Here is a 19180-nt window from a genome sequence, read left to right as displayed (position 1 = left end):
TTTGGAGACAACTCTTCAAGAGCTATCAGCTGTAAATGCATCGCTAAGTGGGTGCTGATGTTCCCCAACTGCTATCCCAGCGCTGACCGGGCTCTGCTGGAGTTGTCACCAGGCAATTTTGCATACAAACGCCTCTGCTCTGGAGAGGAACATCAGCTGACAGCCTGAGCCAGTCCGGGAGGAGTCCTGGCCTGCCCTAAAAGCAAGGCTGATGAAGCCTGTAGCCCAGAAACAAGCTTTTCTACAAGCGGGCATGGGTCCTGCTCCACCACCCAGCTTCAGCAACCTGCCTGCTGCTGCCAGCAGCACCGCACCACAACTTCAGCCTGAGCGCCTCCAGAAACATCCAAGGGCACTTGCAGTGCCCTTCTGACACCCCGAAGCACTTCACTTCCTACCCAAGTATGATCTGTACAGCTTATGTATCCCACTGCGTAAATCTCTTCAAGAGCAGACATCTCACAGCTGTGGTTTTCACTGCTCCGAGGTGCTGTGCCACATAAACGTATCCCTTCCGCTCCCAAGACCGGGATGATTTCCTGCTGTAGCACGGGACAGATTCCAGTTATGCCGACCAAACCCACGCAACAATATTAGCAACAAAACAGAGGAGGACCTGGGGACTTGAGGGGCACCAGTCCTCTGTACAGACCTCTGTAAGGTGCTGCATCCCGATGCAATTCCTTCAACCACTAACACAAACCCTAGCCAGAGGAAGGAGGAAGAAAGGACAGGGTGATGTGGCTGCAAGCATTCGGTGGCAACGAGGAGGAAGCTAGTGTAAGGCAGCAAAAATCAGGCTGATGGCCAGTAACATCCTTAAAAGCCACACAAAGCGAAGAGCACAAGCCAACGCCACAGACTCGATGCATCTGACTCCAGCCTATCTGCCCCAAAGTGTACACGTGCTAACTCAGATCTCTCTTTTCTGCTGGTGGCGATGCTCACATCACCCGTACCTTCCTGCTGGGTGGATGTGGCCAACAAGACAGGTTTTGGCCCAAGCCGAGCAGTAAGGGGCACATCGGGGTAAGGGAAACCTGGGGAACTTCTTCGTTCCCAACCAAATGGGAAAGTTTCTACCTTGCAGGTCCATCTGCACGTAAGTAGCACTCTACCAGCTCTTCTGCCAACGCAGCGACGTTGTGCAGGGCGTGATAAGCTGGCACGTCAGTGCCAAAGCAAGTGCCCCCATTTATTTTCCTCTGGTGGTGAGGAGGCAGAAGTTAGGCCTGGAGGGTGAAATAAGACACATTGGCAAAAACATGCGTTTGTAGATAAGCCGCATCCAAAGTAGGAGCTCTTAAAAAGAAAGGCACCAGGAAGCTACACAAAGCTAGGGCACATCACACAAACACGGCTTCTCATCTTTGGAAGAAATTCCACTACCACCGCCCGGGAGCGTTTTTCGCAGTCCGGTTACGCACACGGCTTTTGTGGGACCAACCATCGGGGTTGGCCCAACAAAAACCACCACGCTTCTTCCCCCAGCAGGCAGGACACACGCCCGGCATGCACCTTCCCGAGCCCTGCTGCCAGCATCAGCTACCACTTTAGCGTGGTAAATCCTATCTGTGCTCCTGCTGGAGCACACGGCGGGCTTTACCTGCTCAGTCCAGACACGGAGTAGGGGAAGGGGAGAGGCTGAAGGCCAACATCAGAAGAAAGTGACTGATAAAAGCCACTGTGCTACCCACGTATGGGAGCCGTGCCGTTCAGGTACACATGGAGAGTTGCAGTTTCACTTGCTAGGTGCCACACCACCCACGGCATTAAGCAAAGGCTTAATGAAGTTACTCCTCCAAGACCCGGCTGAGGTTCCTGGGCGGCGCAGCCCCATCTCTCTTGATGCTTCCACGCTGGATCTGCCACCACGGGGAGCACCTGGGGCACGCCGCTGTCCCCCGGGCCCAGCTCCTGCAGCTCTGCTTTCTTGGGGAAATTATAAAGAAAAGCACAGTAAAGCTGGTAGGGATGAGAGGGGTTTCGGAGGGCAGACTCAATGCCCGGCCTACGTACCAACTGGTCCCTAAAAGCACATTATGAGGTGGTTTCAAAGAGCAAAACACCTTGAGTTACGAACAAAAATATCGAGTTTGTGTTTAAATTGCGGACGCATGTTTAATTCTATCCCTGGTGCATTTTTAATTGCTTAGGCAGTTCTTAGAGAGCAAAAGGCGCGATCTAGAACACACGTTCCGGATTATTTTTCACAGATTACTTCATAAATTCAAAAAGTTTATTCTCCTTCCCCCCCAGAGGGAAAGGGAACCCTTCAGGGAATAAACCCTGGGCGAAGTGATAAAACTTCTCTTTCCATTTCCCCACGCATCCTCCCCTTTATCCCCCATCCCTGGGAAGGCAACGAGGAGGCTGTGCCCGGAGCCGCGGCCAGGTAACCGGGCTCAGCACTCCCGAAGTCGCGCGGCGATTTGAGGCGTTTCGTGAGGTAAAAAAATACCCAAATTGGCTCCCAAGAGCCTCGATGGGGTACGAGAAGCCGCGGGCTCCCCCCCCCCCCCATGAGGCGGAGCGGGGCGCGGGGCCCTCACGGAGCTGCCCCGCGGCCCGGCCCGGCCCGGCCCCGCCGGGGGCTCCCGCTCCGCTCCCGCTCCTCCCGGGGCCGCCGCCACGCCCGGAGCCGCCGCCGGGTGCCCGGGGCCGTGCTGAGCCGAGCCGGGCCGCTGCCGGCCCCACATTGTTCCCCCGGCCCGGCCCGGCCTCCTCCTCCTCCTCCTCCTCTCCTCTCCCCTTCCCTTCCCGCTGCAAACTTCGCCCGCCCGCTCCGGACCTGCTCCGGCTCCGGTCCCGGCTCCGGTCCCGGTTCGGGCTCGGGCTCCGGTTCCGACTCGTAGTCCTCCTCGTCGGCGCTTCCAGACATGGCCATGGCTCATGGTGGGCCCAGGCGGAGCCGAGCTGACATGGCTGGAGCGGCGCTGCTGGCGGAGCCCCGCTCCCCGCACACACACACACACATGCAGGAGGAGGAGGAGGAGGAGGAGGAGGAGGAGGAGGAGGAGGAGGAGGAAGGGGGGGGCCGTGCATATTCATGCCAGGCAGCCAGGAAGGGGCTGGCCCTGGCGGCACGGCCAATCGCGGCCCGCTCGCACAAAGCCGGCCTGCGGGGACAGCGGGGACAGCGGGGGCACCCCCGGCACCCCCCCGGTTCTCCCCCTTTTTTTTTTCCCCCTCTAGCAGCGGGGCCCTGCCTGGCTGAGCCGGGCCGAGCGGCGCTGCACGGGCTGAGAGGGAGACAAAGGAACCGGGCTGGGAACGGCTCCGGGCACCCCCACACGGAGCTGGGGTTTTGGGGATGCTGCCCCTGAACCCTTGCACCCCTGGCCCTGCACAACTCAGAGGGGCCCCAGGGGGATAAAGGCCCCTCTGGGGGGGTGAGATGGGCACGGGGGGAGCTGCTGGGGAGCCCCAGGACAGCGCCTCGGCTGCAGGAGGCACGGTGGAGGGCGTACTGCTGGGGGGCAAGGCAGGCAGGCCTGAAGCAGGGTGCTGAGAATTGGGTTTCCCATCGCGCCGCTGGGCCTGCTGCTTGCAGGGGAAGTCCCGCTTCCATGCAAGTTGGTAGGATTTCGCCTCTGGCTCCGACGCCCACAACGCAGAATTAAAGATGAGATTAAATATTTGCATGTGCCGAGCAACCGAGAAGCCATACAGCGGCAGATCCAATGGTCTTCGCGGCAGGATTTTTGCCAAACGAGTCGCGGCTCGGTGCCCTGGGCTGCAGCACCACGTGGCTGCACCGGCCCGGCGGTGGCCCAGCAGAAGAGGCAGCAACAGGCAGGAGCTGGCACACGAGCGGCGATGCTGCCTTGTGCCTTTGCCCCTCAGAGCCTCACCTCCCAGCTTTAAGCAGCAAAGTTCAGCCCAGCTTTAAACACAGTTACAGGTGACTGCTGGACAAGCCAAGCGAATCGCGTCATTACACCCCTTCCTTATTGTGAACGCATTAAAGATCCATTTCTTGTTTGCAGATCTGTCCTCTTGCCAAATCAAGCTCCCATTATGGGTAAGCGATGGTATTCTCCCAAACCCTGCTTGCTGTGATGCCAGGAGCGAGGCCTTTACCTGCAGCCTATGGTGTGGCTCTCCAGCGTGCCATGGGCTACGTTCAGCCCGTCTCCTCAGGTTTCTCTCTCCCCCATTGTGCTCGTACTCAACCCAGAGCGGGAGCAGATGAAAGCTGAGGCACGCAAGGCATGTGCCTAAGGCCTTGGCTTTCAGAAGCACAAGGTAGGATCAGAATCCAACATTTTCTGGAGGAGAGAGGGAAGGGGGGATGCGTTTCCCACTAGAGGCCTACAAAGGAGAGCTTAAAGATACAAAGCGAGGATAACCGACACGCTTACCGCGGTGTTTGTGGTTCAAGCAGTCGGCCTCCAGCAGGGGCAGGAGAACAGATAACATCGGGAAGGATATGCTGGGTCCCACACCTGCCTGGGGCAGGCCAAGCCTCCAGCCCAGGCTCAGGTTCCACTCCAGGCTCCCCACTCCACGTTTAGCTCCACAATCCAGATGGGAGAAAAAATAACTCGTGACATCCCCCAAGGACAATCCACCAGTCACACTGCGGTGAAATGTCATTCACAACGAATTAAATCATGACATAGATCCTCCTCCTCTCATCTGTGACAAGCCCCAGCACTGGTGATACTGGCGTTAGCCCACCTGGGCTGCAGCAGGTCACATCGAGCCGCGCTCCCCAGCCACCCGCGAGCGTGTTCCAGTCTGCCACTTGCAACAGCAACACAACTGACAAATTAGCTCTAATTACGAGGCCTGCGTTAACCACTGAAGACGCACGCGCCAAGATCTCAGAGTGATTTTCAAATGCTAGGTAAACTTTGCAGAGCTGGCATTAAAAAAAAAAAAAGAAAGCGGATAGGATATGACATAAAATAGCAAATTGTGAATCAGTGGGGGGGGGAAACACCGCAACAAAATGAACCTTTCCAATTGTAATTGCTCTCTGAAAATCTCATCTTGTACAAGAGCAGCTAAGCATTCAAAGATATATTTAATACACAGAAAGAACTATTAAAAGAGCATTTTCCAGCTTGATCCTTTCGGCTTGTCTACTCTGGAGAACACTAAATTACAACAAATAGTGAGCAACCCTTGTGCGAATTGTTCTAGCAGTGCACATTTCACTGTCCTGCTACGGTTTACAGCAGTTCAGAAAACAAAACAAGCAGTACCGACCCTAGCCATGCCTGTACTGGTGTAACTGTGCCCGTACTTCAGCTTTGTGTGATGTAATTTGCGTGATGTGATAAGGAATAAATAACATCCTAGACTGAACCGCTGAACTAGCCTTAACAGAAACGGCATGAAAACAGCCAGTACTTCCTATTCTGAACTGTTGTGTTGATTGTGTCCCTCCTGAAGTCCCATGTAAGTCTCATCAATACCACCAGCTCCACAGAAATCAATTACACTGTCACCAACTGAGACAATAAACCTCAAGTGAAGAATAAACAGCAGGAGGAGGTGAGTGCCAAACAACCAGATTTCATTCTCATGCAAATACCCTGTAGTAAAACCAAGATGGGGATGGACAGAAGGACTACAACCTGCACTGTACGTGCTTGCTCTCGAGCATCTCTGCTACCAACAGATTTCAGCTGTTGCTATCAGTGCTCAGTGCTAAACAGCACCCATGTTTCCATATTACACACTGAAGTTTACGATTCTATGATTCCCAAGTCAAGGTGAAAAAGGTTTTCAATACAATACAAATATACCGTTGATTTGAACCTTCTTTTGAAGCTTTCTATGTTTCTTTATGGAATAATTGTATTTTGCTGATAGTAGAAAAATATTTAAGAGAAAACAGTTTAGAAAAAAAAAAAAAAAACACATGCAAAATTGGTTTATATGTAAGTTCTTGGAAAAAAGATCTTGTGATTTGAGCTTGTGCTGCTTTCTATAGGCCAGTAGGTATGTTTTTGAAAAACAAACCCATTGAGATGCTTACGAGTCAGCTTCTTGACCTGTATCAGAATAAGAAAGTTACCCAATAGCTTTCTAAGGATCATTATTTTGGTGCAAGTGTCCATTCGTATGAGATATGATCCTAACTGTTGGGCCTGGTCAAATTTCATAACACTTTTCTCAAGAGTTCTGGCCAGTATTTCAGTCATATTCTCAACACTGTCAGAAACAGTCTGGCAACCTTTTGTCTTCAACTATCCATCTCGTGTCTTGATCTTACTACTTCCCACTATTTATTTTATCTGAACTATGACATAAGAGTAGTCATCAGATGCCCTGAGTATCCATTGCAATCTCTTTAATAAACCATCCGATTGATCAACCTTAGATCAAATAAAGTAACTCAAGATGAAATAATCTATTGATTGCTCCCTCCACATAATGCCTCCTGCACATACTTTCTACCCAGTCAGTGTCCAACACATGAGAGGCAAAGAAGGCAAGGGCTGTACGACTCTCTTGAAGACTGACAACCTTGGGCTATTACAGGGTAGCTGAGGAGCAACACATGAAACAACAGGAGCCCAGACAGAACGTGCTGGTGGCAACTCACGCACTCAAATCTTTCTCAGAAGCCTTGTTTAAAAAAAAAAAAAAGCCATCCCATCATCTTAAGAATATAATAAGACCACAGAAAGTTTGCTGAAACACTGACTTCGTCTGTCAAACAAGGCAAAAGCTCCACATCTTGGGAACCTGCTGATACAGAACTGAGGTCTTCACAGCATCACATCTGTGTAAATGGAGAGGTACCAAGAAACTCAACAGTGCCTGAGATCTGGATGTACAAATATACTCTCTACATGAAGAGCCATGGCATGACTGGGGCTATCTGCTGGGAAATGAGGAAAATCCTGCCATGCTTCCTTCCACAAATCCTTATATCACAGAGGGCTCACCTCCAAGAGCCATGTCCTGCCAGTAAATCCAAAAACTAGTGAAGTAGGCTCAAAAAAAGGTAAGAAATGACTGCCATGCTGTGGAGGAACATGCAAATAAATGTGGTTCCTAGCTAAAAGAGTGGATTAACCAGAATATGTAACCTGCTTTCCTTTAAGTAGCTCTGCACTCTCAACACACAGCACAAAACGCTCTTGCTGAGACAATCAGTTGTGTCCGATGTCTGGCAGCAGCTCTCAAACCTTGAGACCAAACCCAAACATTCAGTGGCAAACAAACGGTACACTGAAATGTAAGCAAAGAAAGCGCTCAAGTATGTTTTTCCTCATGAGAGCTCAGGTGCTGGGCTGTCAACTACAACCTCTATTTGGATTTGTAGGGAAACATGCAGGACAAAAACAAGCAAAACACGCTTAACTATGTCTCAAAGCTGCTTCACTTTTATCAGACCTTCTCTATTTCTTTTGTTAGATTAGCTAATTTTCAAAAAGGAGAGCGCTTCTGTGCCTCTTAGATCTGGTCTACCAGTGCCTGCAGGAAAGTCATAAAGTTGAAACAAGACCTCATTTATATTCTCAGCAGACTTTAATTTCAGTGTGCTATGGAACTAAAAGGAAGCCATCTTCTCAGGGACAGAACATACAATTCAATTCTGTTCTGAAAAGTGCACGCAGGATTAATGTCCATAATTGCGCAGCACGTACCGTGGAATGACAAACGCCTTCCACGTTGCTCTGCCAATGTGCTTCGATCCAGAAACAAAACTATTAAATCTCAGATACGGAACTCAAAGCTTGAATGGTTTTAATGTCGGGGCGGGGGAGAGCCTAAGGATGCTCAAATATTTAATCAGATTCAAATCTTAGCTTTTGGTTTGGTTTTGTTGGCCAACTCGGCAAGGCATGTAGTCCAGCTCCTGGTGATAAAATTTGAGACCCATCAACCCATTTCACGCGCACCACATTCAGAAAAGGTCTTAGGACTCACGCAGTTTTTTCATCAGTACTTTTACTGCCATGAAATAAAGTGGCAATCTTGAAAAATGGCAGTCAAGACCTTAGTTGGAAAAAATTGATGTTACTGAATATTCTTGCATATGTTGGAAGAATGACAATGGGAAGAACACATAAATCTTCCACTATGATACCTGGAGCACAACAGTTTGAAAATAGAGATGTCTGCTCATTTTTTCCAATCTGTTCAAATTTCTACTCAGAGCCAAAATGGCTCTAATTTACCTGTTTGATGTATTAATCACATAAAGGCATCGGTCAAATTTCAAAGCAAGTGGCTGAGAGTTGATAAGAAGGGAAAATATTAAGTCAAAGATGGAAGATTAAGAAGGTGCTCATTCAAGTCCTTGCTATTTATAATTACTCCCTGAAGGGACACAATATTTCAAGTACAGCCTCTTGAGGTGAGAAATAATCTGTCAAGTCACCAGGCAAAGCTTTTAGAAGAATGCTGAGGCAATAGAAGCGAAGCTCTTTGGGGATATTATGTATGATATACATACACCAAACCCTGAAACTCCTCTGGCCTGCGTGGAGTTCCCACAGAAATGAATTTGTCTCGAGAACTAATGTTTGGAAGAGGCTGAAGCACAGAAATAATAATATAAACAGAATAATATAAACAAAATAATTACACAGAATTATTTTGATGTCCTTTTGTTTTGTTTTGTTTGTTTTTTTTTTTTTTTTTTTTCCCTTTCTCCACCTTCCTAGCTGTTTTCTTACACTATAAATACTAAACTAAAAAAACAGTCGTTCAATGCTTGCTTTTAATTGTCAGTTTTTGCTTTCTAACATGTTCATATTTTCACAGGAAGTACCCTGAATGGCTCTCCAAGGGCTGCTCTGTCCTAGGGAATTTGGCACAGGTTTCCTGCTGCTAGGAATGTAGCTTTCCTGGTGGTAGCCCCCGGGCAGGCTCCTGAAACTGATGCTGTTTTGATGCTGTGCCATTTATACGTGCTCAGATCTGTTTCAGACACCACTCCGGTTAAAACACTAATTGCTGGAACGAGTACCTCAGTGCTCTTGCTGCTCTGGGAGGAGCTGGCCTAGCAGTAGCTATGGTAGGAATTCTTGGTAAGCAAGCAAGTAAAAACTAGAAGTTTTTATTCAAAGGTTTTCAAAAACATTCATTGTCCACCTAGCACCTCTTCCTCTGAATTGAAAGAAAACCCGATGTAAAACAACACTCAACACTTCTGAAACATCAGTGGTGCTAACCACAGCTAAGTTTTTTTTTTCAAGTTTAAGTTTACCCAACCTCTTGAATTCGTGCTATTTTTCTTTCTAATTTCTACATACATTCCAATTTTATTAACTCTTAGACCATTTAAATACTATTTCTGGCATTTGATGCCATGCACAAAGTTGCATACATGTTCATAAAACTGGAGCTATGCATAAAGATGCTCTATTATTAGAAACTGGTAGATCATCTTCCCTTCCCAGCATTATTCATGTGAAATACCAAGAAGAGAGAAGTTTCCTTGCTAGAAAATGGCAGCAGACATGTGCCAAAGGACCATTATGGGATCCAGATCCAGACAAACCATCACTGCCTTTTATTATTTAAAATACAAGTTATTCTGAAGAATCTAACACCCTTTTCCCCACCAGTCTACTTTGTGCGTGTGCATGTATGCACGCTATTTGCTTCAGACTATGAGCAGTGATCAGAAACCTTATTTCCAGACTAAGTTTATTTATGGTGTGTTTATACTCACTTGTTCTCATGCCAACATTGTCCACTAACTTAGATAACTCTTCTCCTCCCGTGGTATTTATATCCCCTGAAGTACTTACACACAGCAATCATCTCCCCCTTCAGCTTTGTTGTGCCATGCTGAACAAGGCATGCTCTTCTAGTCTCCTCTCTCAAACATCACATCTTGAACTCTATATGTGGTTCTGGAGTCCCATACCCGCCCTCATCTCAAAACCACCTGTAGTGGAACTAGAATAGTGATAGAACATATGGTATGGTTTGTATACCAGAAGACATTGAAGTTCCTGGTGTTTTTCAGCTTGTTTTTCTGCTTTTCTACACGGAACTTTATTAAACAACGGGGTCACTGTTGCAGGATGCTATGGCTACCAGAAAGATCAGCAGGTTCCACAAATTATTAGGTAAATTCATGGGAAATAAAGTACCTACCAAGGGACAGCAAAACAAAGCTGATGATACGACCTTCTAGCTTAACTGTGAAGTTAAGCAAAGGAAAGACTGCTGTCTGCCCTGTTCTTACAGCCCCTCTAACAGTGGGGCTGCCCACTGTCAAAGCAGGACGCTGCATACAAAGACCGTCTGGTCTGACCGAGTATGTCCAGGTCAGTGCTTCCTCAACCATTTTTTAAAATCACTTTTTTTTTCCTGATTCGCACACACCAATACATAGCTACAAACATTATTTTGCATTGCAATTGCAGGGAAGGGTGTTTAAAAAAGCAAACAAACACAGTTTAATTAAAATTTCGATTTGTAGCATATACTAATTAATAGTACTCCTTTAAGTAGGGATATTAGCACTGCTCTATGATACTTTTCAAGTATTTTCTTTTAAAAGCATGAAGCAACAATTACACAGAAGAAGCGTAGGAACAGGGAGGTCAGAAAACCAGCCACATTTTCCAGTGTTGTTAACCAGCCACTGCAAATTACAGCTTCATCTCCTGCTCACAGCCAGAGCTATACATATTTGGACACTTGCTATCATTACAAATGCAGTGCCTTTAGGTTTATGCCAGGTGAGAGAGATGAGAATCTGGTGCAGTCTGCATTTCTAACCCTTCACAGAGCAACAGAGTCCAAACACGTTTTACTTCTTTACAGCCACTCTTCATAGACAACTGAAGATCTTTATCACAATAAAAACTGAAAGCACTGCCACAGAGTGTAATTACGTGCTCCTGTAGTTGACTGTTGTCTTCCAGAAATAGGAAAGGATCTGAAAAAATACGTTTGCTGCTTGGGCCATACTATGGGTTCCTCTAATAAGCCATTAGCCTTAATCCCTGTGCAGATGAAATGGTTTGCTACCAAACTTTCTGCTGAAATTTCCCACAGATCTTTACAAACAGTAATTCCACATCACAACCCAGGATGTGAAGCAGCAGCATCTACCAGGAACAAGCTCTGGGAGCGGAGAGGTGCCACTTGCCTGCTGCATGCAGCCCAAGAAGGTTGCAGCAGAGCTGGGAACACAATGCAGACCTTTGCCTCCCCTTCTGTACATTACACCTTCAAATGTCACCTCCTTGTTTCATCTCCTCACCAATACATCTCACCGATACTTCCATTTCTTTTCTCAGTGAACAAAGTTTTTGAGAGAGCTGCAGAAAAACAGACAGCCTCAAATACCTTTAGAAAGGGTAGACGTGAGCGATGGATGCAGCACAAGGGGAGCACAGTACACGGATGGGACTCCCATGCGTTCAGCTGAGTGTCTGCCCATCGCCCTGTCCGCTGTGAGCTGTGAATCAAGGCAAGTGAACATTTCTTTCCTAAAACCCGGAATTTCAGTCTTCAAACAATGGTTTTGCAGCACAGAACTGCACACACTGTTGTCATGCACATTAACGATGTGTAAAAGAACCTGTGAGTCAATTCTAAATAGAAATATTATTTGCTGCTTCTAAAATCACTCAGATTATTAAAAGCACGCTCTTTCAGAAGGAAGTCAACATAACTAAGCAAGCCCTTTCACAACATGGGTTATTCACATAGTTAAGTTCTTTGCTGTCCCTTCCTTCTTCGGGGATCTCTTACCTTAGTAAGAGTTTTCTACCTCTGCTCTACGTTTTCCTTGTTCCATCTTTTCCATACTTGTTTCTCTCCTCATCCTGCTCTCTTGCTGTTTCTAGCCTCTTCCCTTCCTTTCTTTACAGTCATTTCCATTTTCTTTGAAATGTTTTGGCATTTAGTGCCGGCTTTATTCTTCCTTCTCCATCTGCTGCTCTTGTCTTTCTAAATCTCTTCTGGAGGCTTCTCTTGGGAGAAAGTAAGAGACACGTTTTTCGTTTATTGCCTCCTCTTTCTGAATTCCATTTCCTTTCTCTTACTTTAAGGACTTTGAAGCAGACAATCCTCCTTTCCCTGGAAGCTGGTGCACCAGCTACATCTTACCAGCCCCACAGAAGCCAGTGCCGTGCTGCATCCTATCTGCTGCTTGCTTTACACATCAGTATCTCCGGAAAGGCACTCTTAAATATTTGGCATTTCTCCTATATACTAGAAGAACCATACTACAGAAGCAAAATTAGTGCAGGGCGTTACTCCCCTGCCTTGTCCTCAACGTTTGTGGAATCTTCCAGCCATGGAGACCTGCTCCACCAGCTACACTCCAATTTTAAAGGGAGTTTCCCTCTCCCTTAGGGGTTTCTTCTCTGTAAAATCTGTTTCATTATCAGGATTTACAAAGAACAAAGGAGAAATAATGAACCTTAACCACTTACACCATTGCTTTTATACAAATTTCCCTTACATTGTCTTTCCAACTTATTTTAATTTGGGGCCCAAAGATGCAACACTAAGACACGTCCTCTGAGCCTGCTCACTTCGCCTCTGCTTCCAAGAAGGGAAATAGCTGTGGCATGAAAGGTGATGCACACGTTTGTGCATCAGAAGGGAATCCAACAAACTCCTTTTGCAGAACATTCAGCCAAACCTGTGTGTACCTTTCAAGTTAAGCATAATACCAGCTGATTACTGATTAAGCAAAATAAGTATGAATACTATGGTAAGTAAATGGTTTTTATTTGCAAATCTCAAGCTAAACTCTGACTTTCTATAAAGTTTTCCTCTTATTTGTGTGATGTGTAGAATTGTTTGTTATTATAACTTAGCACTAGGAATGATGCCTTTAAAAATGTCTGCTTCCAAAAAGGCTGATGGAAAATAAGCACCAGAAAGTTAAAAAAAAAAAAAAAAAAAAAAAAAAACAAATACACATACACAAATTTGCAGGCAGCAAGATGGATTTTGCAAAAAGGAATGAGATTAAAATCACAAAAAAAAAAAAAAAAAACACCAGAATCTCAATCTTTTACAGTTACTTATGTTGCCAATGCACAGAAATAAAATATAAGAAGTGAGACATCCATCAAGGATTCCAAAATAAAGTGAACAAGAACATGAACAAACACCAAAGCTTATGAAAAAAACCCTCCAAATATTAAGATGCTTACTTCTAACACAAGCTCAAAAAATTGAGCACAAGAGTCAACTGTTCCTTAGTTTTGCTTTCTAAGTTTCTCACACCAGTTTTCCTCTGGTCCCAGACATATTTTTTTTTATTTGATGTTTAAAGTATACTTGGCTGGTGAACAGCAGCTATCGAAGCAGAGGAGTGGAGCATCTGACATCTATTCCTCTCAAGGTTTTTAAACAAATCGTTGTTTTTAAACAACTCAATGTTTTAAACACAATGCATGCTCCTACAGACCTATTACAAAGTAAAAGGGAAATTGGCATTTAGCAAGCTGTACCTTATCTGAAATGCACCCAGCTAAAAGCCAGAAATAAGGCAGAAGCAGGATCTCATGCTGCCTTTGCTCCACTTTTCCCTAGCGGCTGCTGAAGTCCATGGTCTCCTACTCCCCGTCTGAAACCAGCAAACTCTCATGGCTACAAGTGATTATATACCAAGCCACAGCAAGTACACCAGCAAAGAGAGAACAGGGAAAATAATTCACTCGCAGTTAATGATTTGAAAGTTATTTACAATGATAATAACAACAGATTTTCAGTTAGAAGCCTGATTAAAGTTGACTGACCCTTTCAGGATTTCTAAAGAAATTATGTATTATAAAACTAATTCAGTGAAAAAGGACAATAAAAATAGAAGCGATGAGACATCATCCAAATAAGCAAAGCTGCTTTTACAGCACGCTGAATAACTGGAGTGTGGTAAACATACCACTGTTATAAATAACATTCAGCCTTTTGACATTATTCTTTAGTTAATTATTTCAAACTCTTCATAAGCATTAATGAAGCAAACCTCCCTGTTCTTCTGCAAAGTGGAGAGAATTACTCCCATATGTAGGAAGAAAAATGAAGGTACAGAGACAAAAAACCCTCCAAAGTTAGTGGAAGATGTGTATGAGAAAAATTTTGTGCAGTATGACACAAAAAACATCCTCTCATCCAGATCAAAGTATTTGCTAAGTGATCAGTCTGTCGGACTTACGCAGCATTTAAATTTACACAAAATGTTGCATCAACATTTTCAAATTTAACTATGATTAGTAAATGACTAAGACATATCAAAGTTTTATACAGATAAGTAAGGCGCAAAAAAAATCCTTTTTAAAATAGAAACCCTACTAATTTCTCCCTACTGAGGCACCTTTATGTGTGCTGCTTCAACACGCGGTCATAAAACTATTAAAAATAACTTTTCGTGTTAAAAGCGCTAGCTGCTGCCAAAGTATCACAGAAACCACTTGTCAGATTACAGCTAGAAAACACCAGGATCTGGCAACGATTAGTAAGGAATTGTGAATTGTGTCTCATTACCTTTGGGGTCTTCTTGGGCCAGCTGACCACAGGGACACCCGAAATGGCAAGATTTTGGTCATCATCAGCATGTTCCTTCAGAATGTTCTGTTGCGAACGAAAAGGTCTTTATTAACCAGAGAAATATTTTTCCAGCTGACGAGTGCAGAGACTTACAGAACACAACACCTACCCTGATGAAAAAGACTGACGTGATCCCTGCTGACTTGTTACACCTCTGCGAGCTAATTTTGCTTCAGAGCTTCCGATTCACAACAAAGCTCACACGTTGTTAAAATGCCAGAAGTGCAGTTTCTTGCACAACAGACGGCAAAACCAATCAATGAATCGTCTCAAATATTACAGATTTCTTCAAAATTGGTGTATCCAGAAGACACACCAGTGCTTTCCACTGGTAATGCCAACCATTAGCTCTCCCTTTACACTCTAGCTCACTAAAACCCAAGCAACCACCACAACCAACACCTCCACCGGCCTTCCTTCCACACCAAAGGGCAGGCCAAGCTGTTGTAACCTAATTCACTCATGCAATCGGATAAGACGTTCAGTTTCCTGAGTATTCACTATGAAACCGTATGACTTGGGATGGCACAGGATGAAGGGAAAAGATTGGTCTTCGTGACCCCACCAAATCCTCTGCCTTGAAGCACTGGCCCAGACACCTCGTGAGTGTGTTGTGCTGCCCTACACAGCTTCTGCCGCTGAGAATTGTTCCCATTGCCACACAACCCAAGGCTGAGGTGGGGAAGACTCCTTTTAAGTGTACTTGGTGCTGTAGCTGGGAATCGTCCATGCTCCCCAACTCCCTACACGCTTACTAACCTCGCTACAGAGCTCTTCAGGTGGAGTTCAGCAGCTGAAGATGACGACAAACACAAACCCCAAACAAGGGGGATCCTGCTCAGCTGCTGAAAACTGAGGCCCAAATAAGCACTAACAGCTTAAGGAAGAAAAAAATTGCTCCAACTACACAAACAAGGGCAGCAGGTTGGAAACCGCCTTGTAAAGAATTTCGGAGATAACCCCAGACAATGAAAGTCAACACCATTGCTCCCAATTATACCGACTTCTCGAAAAAAACTTAATTAGACAGCAACAGGCACCAGGCACTCTCAGAACCACCACCACTGCCGGCACTCTCTAATTTAATAATGAGAAATTTCACACACTATACAAAGAGAGCTTAAAATACAGGCATTTTTAATAGGAAACACACTTGGAATTTGTCTGTAATCGTCCGCCAAGGGCTGGGCACACGACGGCCCTGTGCCAGACCCCAGCAGCCCAAGCACCGGCACCTAACTCCAGGCTTCTGTCCCTGCTGTGGAGCACAGGCAGGCAGCAAACACCCAGCCCCAAAAGCTGCTACAGACAGGTTAATTAACGGCAAGTTAACTAACTCCTGACCAAGCAGAGCAAGGCCAAGTGAGCACCTCCATTCCCACAGCCCCTTTGTATTGAGGCAGCAATCAGCGTGGTAACTGTGAGCACATTCTGGAAGCCAGTTTTCAGTCCTAAAAATGGAGAGGGCTTGGTATTTTTATAGCAAAGCCCAAATTCTCCAGAGCGAGAAGGCAGCTTGAGAGCCATATAAACAAAGGACAAATTCATCCCTCATTACTTTGTTACTCTTAAATTTGGAAGTTTGCGAGACGGAAAACCTTAACATTTCCACTCATGATTGTCAGAAACTCCAAGTTCAATAGCAAGCAGAGCGTATTCCTGGAACTTGGCAGGGTACCGAGGGTTTCTTCTTATCGTATGCATCACATGAAAATATTATCCAAGAAGAAACTTAAAACTATGTCAGTTTATCGTATCAGCCAGCTGAAAACAACGGATGTCTCAGCAGCAGAACCATAACCAAGCCACAGCTGCACTGACTGGTGCCAAAGGTCAGCACACAACGGGCTGGGGGATGCACACTTCACCTGCTAAAAAAGAAAAACAAAAAAGGAGATAAAGAAAAGCCGTGGGGCTTCAGTTAGACAAACAACACGATGCTCATCCAGCACAAAACCGCCCGATTCACTACACTTGAAGGCTGTGGTGACAACGGCAGGTATGAAGGAAAGAAACTGAGTAAGTATGTAAGAATCCAGCTTAGCCATGAATTTCACAAGCACAGCAAGGAATGACTCCCCTGAAATGCATTCAGTAAAGGGAGTGTTTTTCTGCCATCAGAATAAGAATGGGGTAAGATTTCTTGGCAAGAAAAAGTAAGAACATATTTCAGTAGATATCATCTGTCTTGCACAAGAATCTGCTGCTGCTGCCAAGGAGTTGCGGATATTTGACAAACTCTGCTCTGCAAACTGAGTTTCTTCTGCCCTAATGGACTTCAACAGTCCCTTCGAAAGCAGAGCAGCATTTTTGCTTTGAAGTGGGGAAGGTCTGTGGCATTATTAGGAGGCAGATCTCACAATCCTCCTTCCCAACAGCAGCAAAGGCATTACCATCCTGCTAGCAACACAACAGAAACGCCGTGTGCTGAAATCAGAGCCTGCATGCAGACAGCTATCACTGGCAGTGTTTAATGTGGGATGCAGACTGCTCAGCTTTACCTGCCTTCTGATGTGGGGTGCGCAAACTACACCAGGGTGTAAGATGGTTGATTCTCCATTCACTTCTTCATGCCTAAGTCCACCCCAACTGCATCTTTAGCAGGCTGCCGTACCATTTGGCAGCTAAACATGAAACAGAGAAGTGGCACAATGAAACTCTTCCAGTCCCAGGGGTCCCCATCTAAGAATATTTATCCCTTTTTTTTTTCTTCATCATCTGTTCACTGTAAGTACTTTAACTGTTCAGTTGCTACTTCATTTTTATTTTTTTTTAATTGAAAGACAGGGAGCAGGCATGGTTGGGTGCACAGATGGATGGAAAACAAGGTGTAACTGCAGGCTGTGTGTGCCTCCAACAGGTAACATCAGCAGCAGCGATGTGGCAACAATGGCTGGAGCATCTCCTGGCTGCTCACCCTGCCACCAGCTACACTGCTGAGCCTGCTGTTCCTCTGCCACTTGGGACAGCCGAGCACCTCAGGGAGAGGACGTGTTACCTGGGCAATGATTTCCCCTCACATGTGCTGCACATACACGCTCACACAGAGCCCAGCCACAGATATTTGGATACAGACAATGCTGCATCTCCTCTGACGATTGTTCAGATGCCATCTGCTAGGGAGAGAACGTTGCTGTCAGTAATCGCTGCTTGGAGCCTCTGAGAAGCTCCTTTGGTGGTGAACACAAGGCTCATGGGACACAATTCCCATACAGCAGAGCTGCAGCCGGCAATTATTTAATTCCTCGTTTGAGCTGAGGGAAGAACTGACCTGCTCCTCAAGCGAGGCCTGTGCTGTGCTCCGCAAATAAGCCTCCCTTTTCTTGCTGCACTCCATCGATCATGCTGATAAATGGGATCTCAATCTGCAGAGGCATTAGCTGGACACTTCTGGATTGCTGGGTCCCCACTAGATAGTCACAGTTAGTTAGGAGCTTAGATGACATGTAAGGAATTTACACGGGCTTAGATTAGTTTTCACTCTCCCTTCCCATAAGGAAAATAAATTACTTGACTTCAGAGAGCCTCACCTACTTGACATTAAACAGCTGCATATAGCTGTAGTTGTATTTACCACCAAGAGCAGTGATCCACTCACCCATCCTTTACTGTATCCTTGCTTCAGACAGGAAAGCATGAATTCTTTACAAGTTACCCTGAGTTGTTCTGTAAAACTTTGCATCACTGAATAAAACGGTTTCCTTTCTCCAGTTTAATCACCCTTGTCCTGTCTTCCAAAAATGTTAATTATCTTACCGAGGCACAAAGACTTGCACGTCATACAGAAAAGTTCCTGAGCATACTTCATTAAGAAATAAAGCTACTACAATAAACATGGGTTTGATTTTCTTCAGAAAGAAACTTGCTTAAGACTTTCCAAGCAGACTTACGGACTTTCTGTCAGGGCATGTTCTCGCTACACATTTGTTAAAAATAACTCTCAAGCGGGAGCACTAAAAGGGTGCTTTTTATAGGCTGCATTATTAATACATCACGTGCACAAAATTCAGGTTGCCCATGACACAAGCCTCATGAATACAGCTGAATACAGTCCCAGCACACAGGATCTGCAAAGCCAAAGCTCTTTCTACAGGATTTCGGCCTCCATTCAATCACACACATGACGGGTGCTCTGGATATTCATCAGAGCTGAGGTAGAGGTGCTGGGCTTCCGCTCACTCTACTGCTATTGCTATCAGCAAAATCCCCACGTTATTTGCTGTTCAGGTTGGAAAACTGGTAGCAAAGTAAGAGGAAATATGATTTGGTGGTCAAGGAGATAAACACCATTCTGGAAAAATGGACTCTATTTCTTCCTCTGCCATTATGTCTCTAAGTGACACACAGCAAACCTTTTAAATCAAGTTTCCGCAGGCAGTCAAGAATTATGTGCACCTTCTCTTCTCACGCCTGGTTTGGGAACTGGATGCTACAGCTCAGAACTTCCGTGCTGCAGAAACGTTAAGCAATTGCAGTTTCAATCCCATTAAAATCATCTTTTGCAAATATCATTCTTAAATAACGCTTAAATAACTGCTCCGAAAGTCACATGAGAGGTGTGGAAAAACAGCACCCGAAATTATGGTCACTTCTATCTGAATCTCTTCACACGTTAGCTCCCCACCTGTGAACCAGAGATAACAACAGCTCAGCAATTAGCACTCGTGAAGCACAC

At 45.7% G+C, this 19180-nt stretch overlaps 1 protein-coding gene across 15 annotated transcripts in view; it reads right to left on the bottom strand.

The window, feature by feature from the left end:
• KDM2B (lysine demethylase 2B) overlaps window positions 1-19180 on the bottom strand; it is a 101144-nt gene that overhangs the window by 21094 nt on the left and 60870 nt on the right. For 14 of the 15 annotated variants that reach the window (XM_082773841.1, XM_082773851.1, XM_082773848.1 and 11 more), the window contains one exon: window positions 14443-14529. The exons of the other annotated variant lie outside the window; for it this stretch is intronic. In XM_082773841.1, coding sequence (XP_082629967.1) covers window positions 14443-14529 — 87 coding nt within the window. The remainder of the gene's footprint in view (window positions 1-14442; window positions 14530-19180) is intronic. 15 annotated transcript variants of the gene reach the window in all.

This window comes from Aythya marila (assembly GCF_965140915.1).
Source record: "Aythya marila genome assembly, chromosome: 17".
Classification (NCBI taxonomy): domain Eukaryota; kingdom Metazoa; phylum Chordata; class Aves; order Anseriformes; family Anatidae; genus Aythya; species Aythya marila.
Note: the sequence above shows the minus strand (reverse complement) of the source record. Positions and strands in the feature narration are given on the sequence as shown.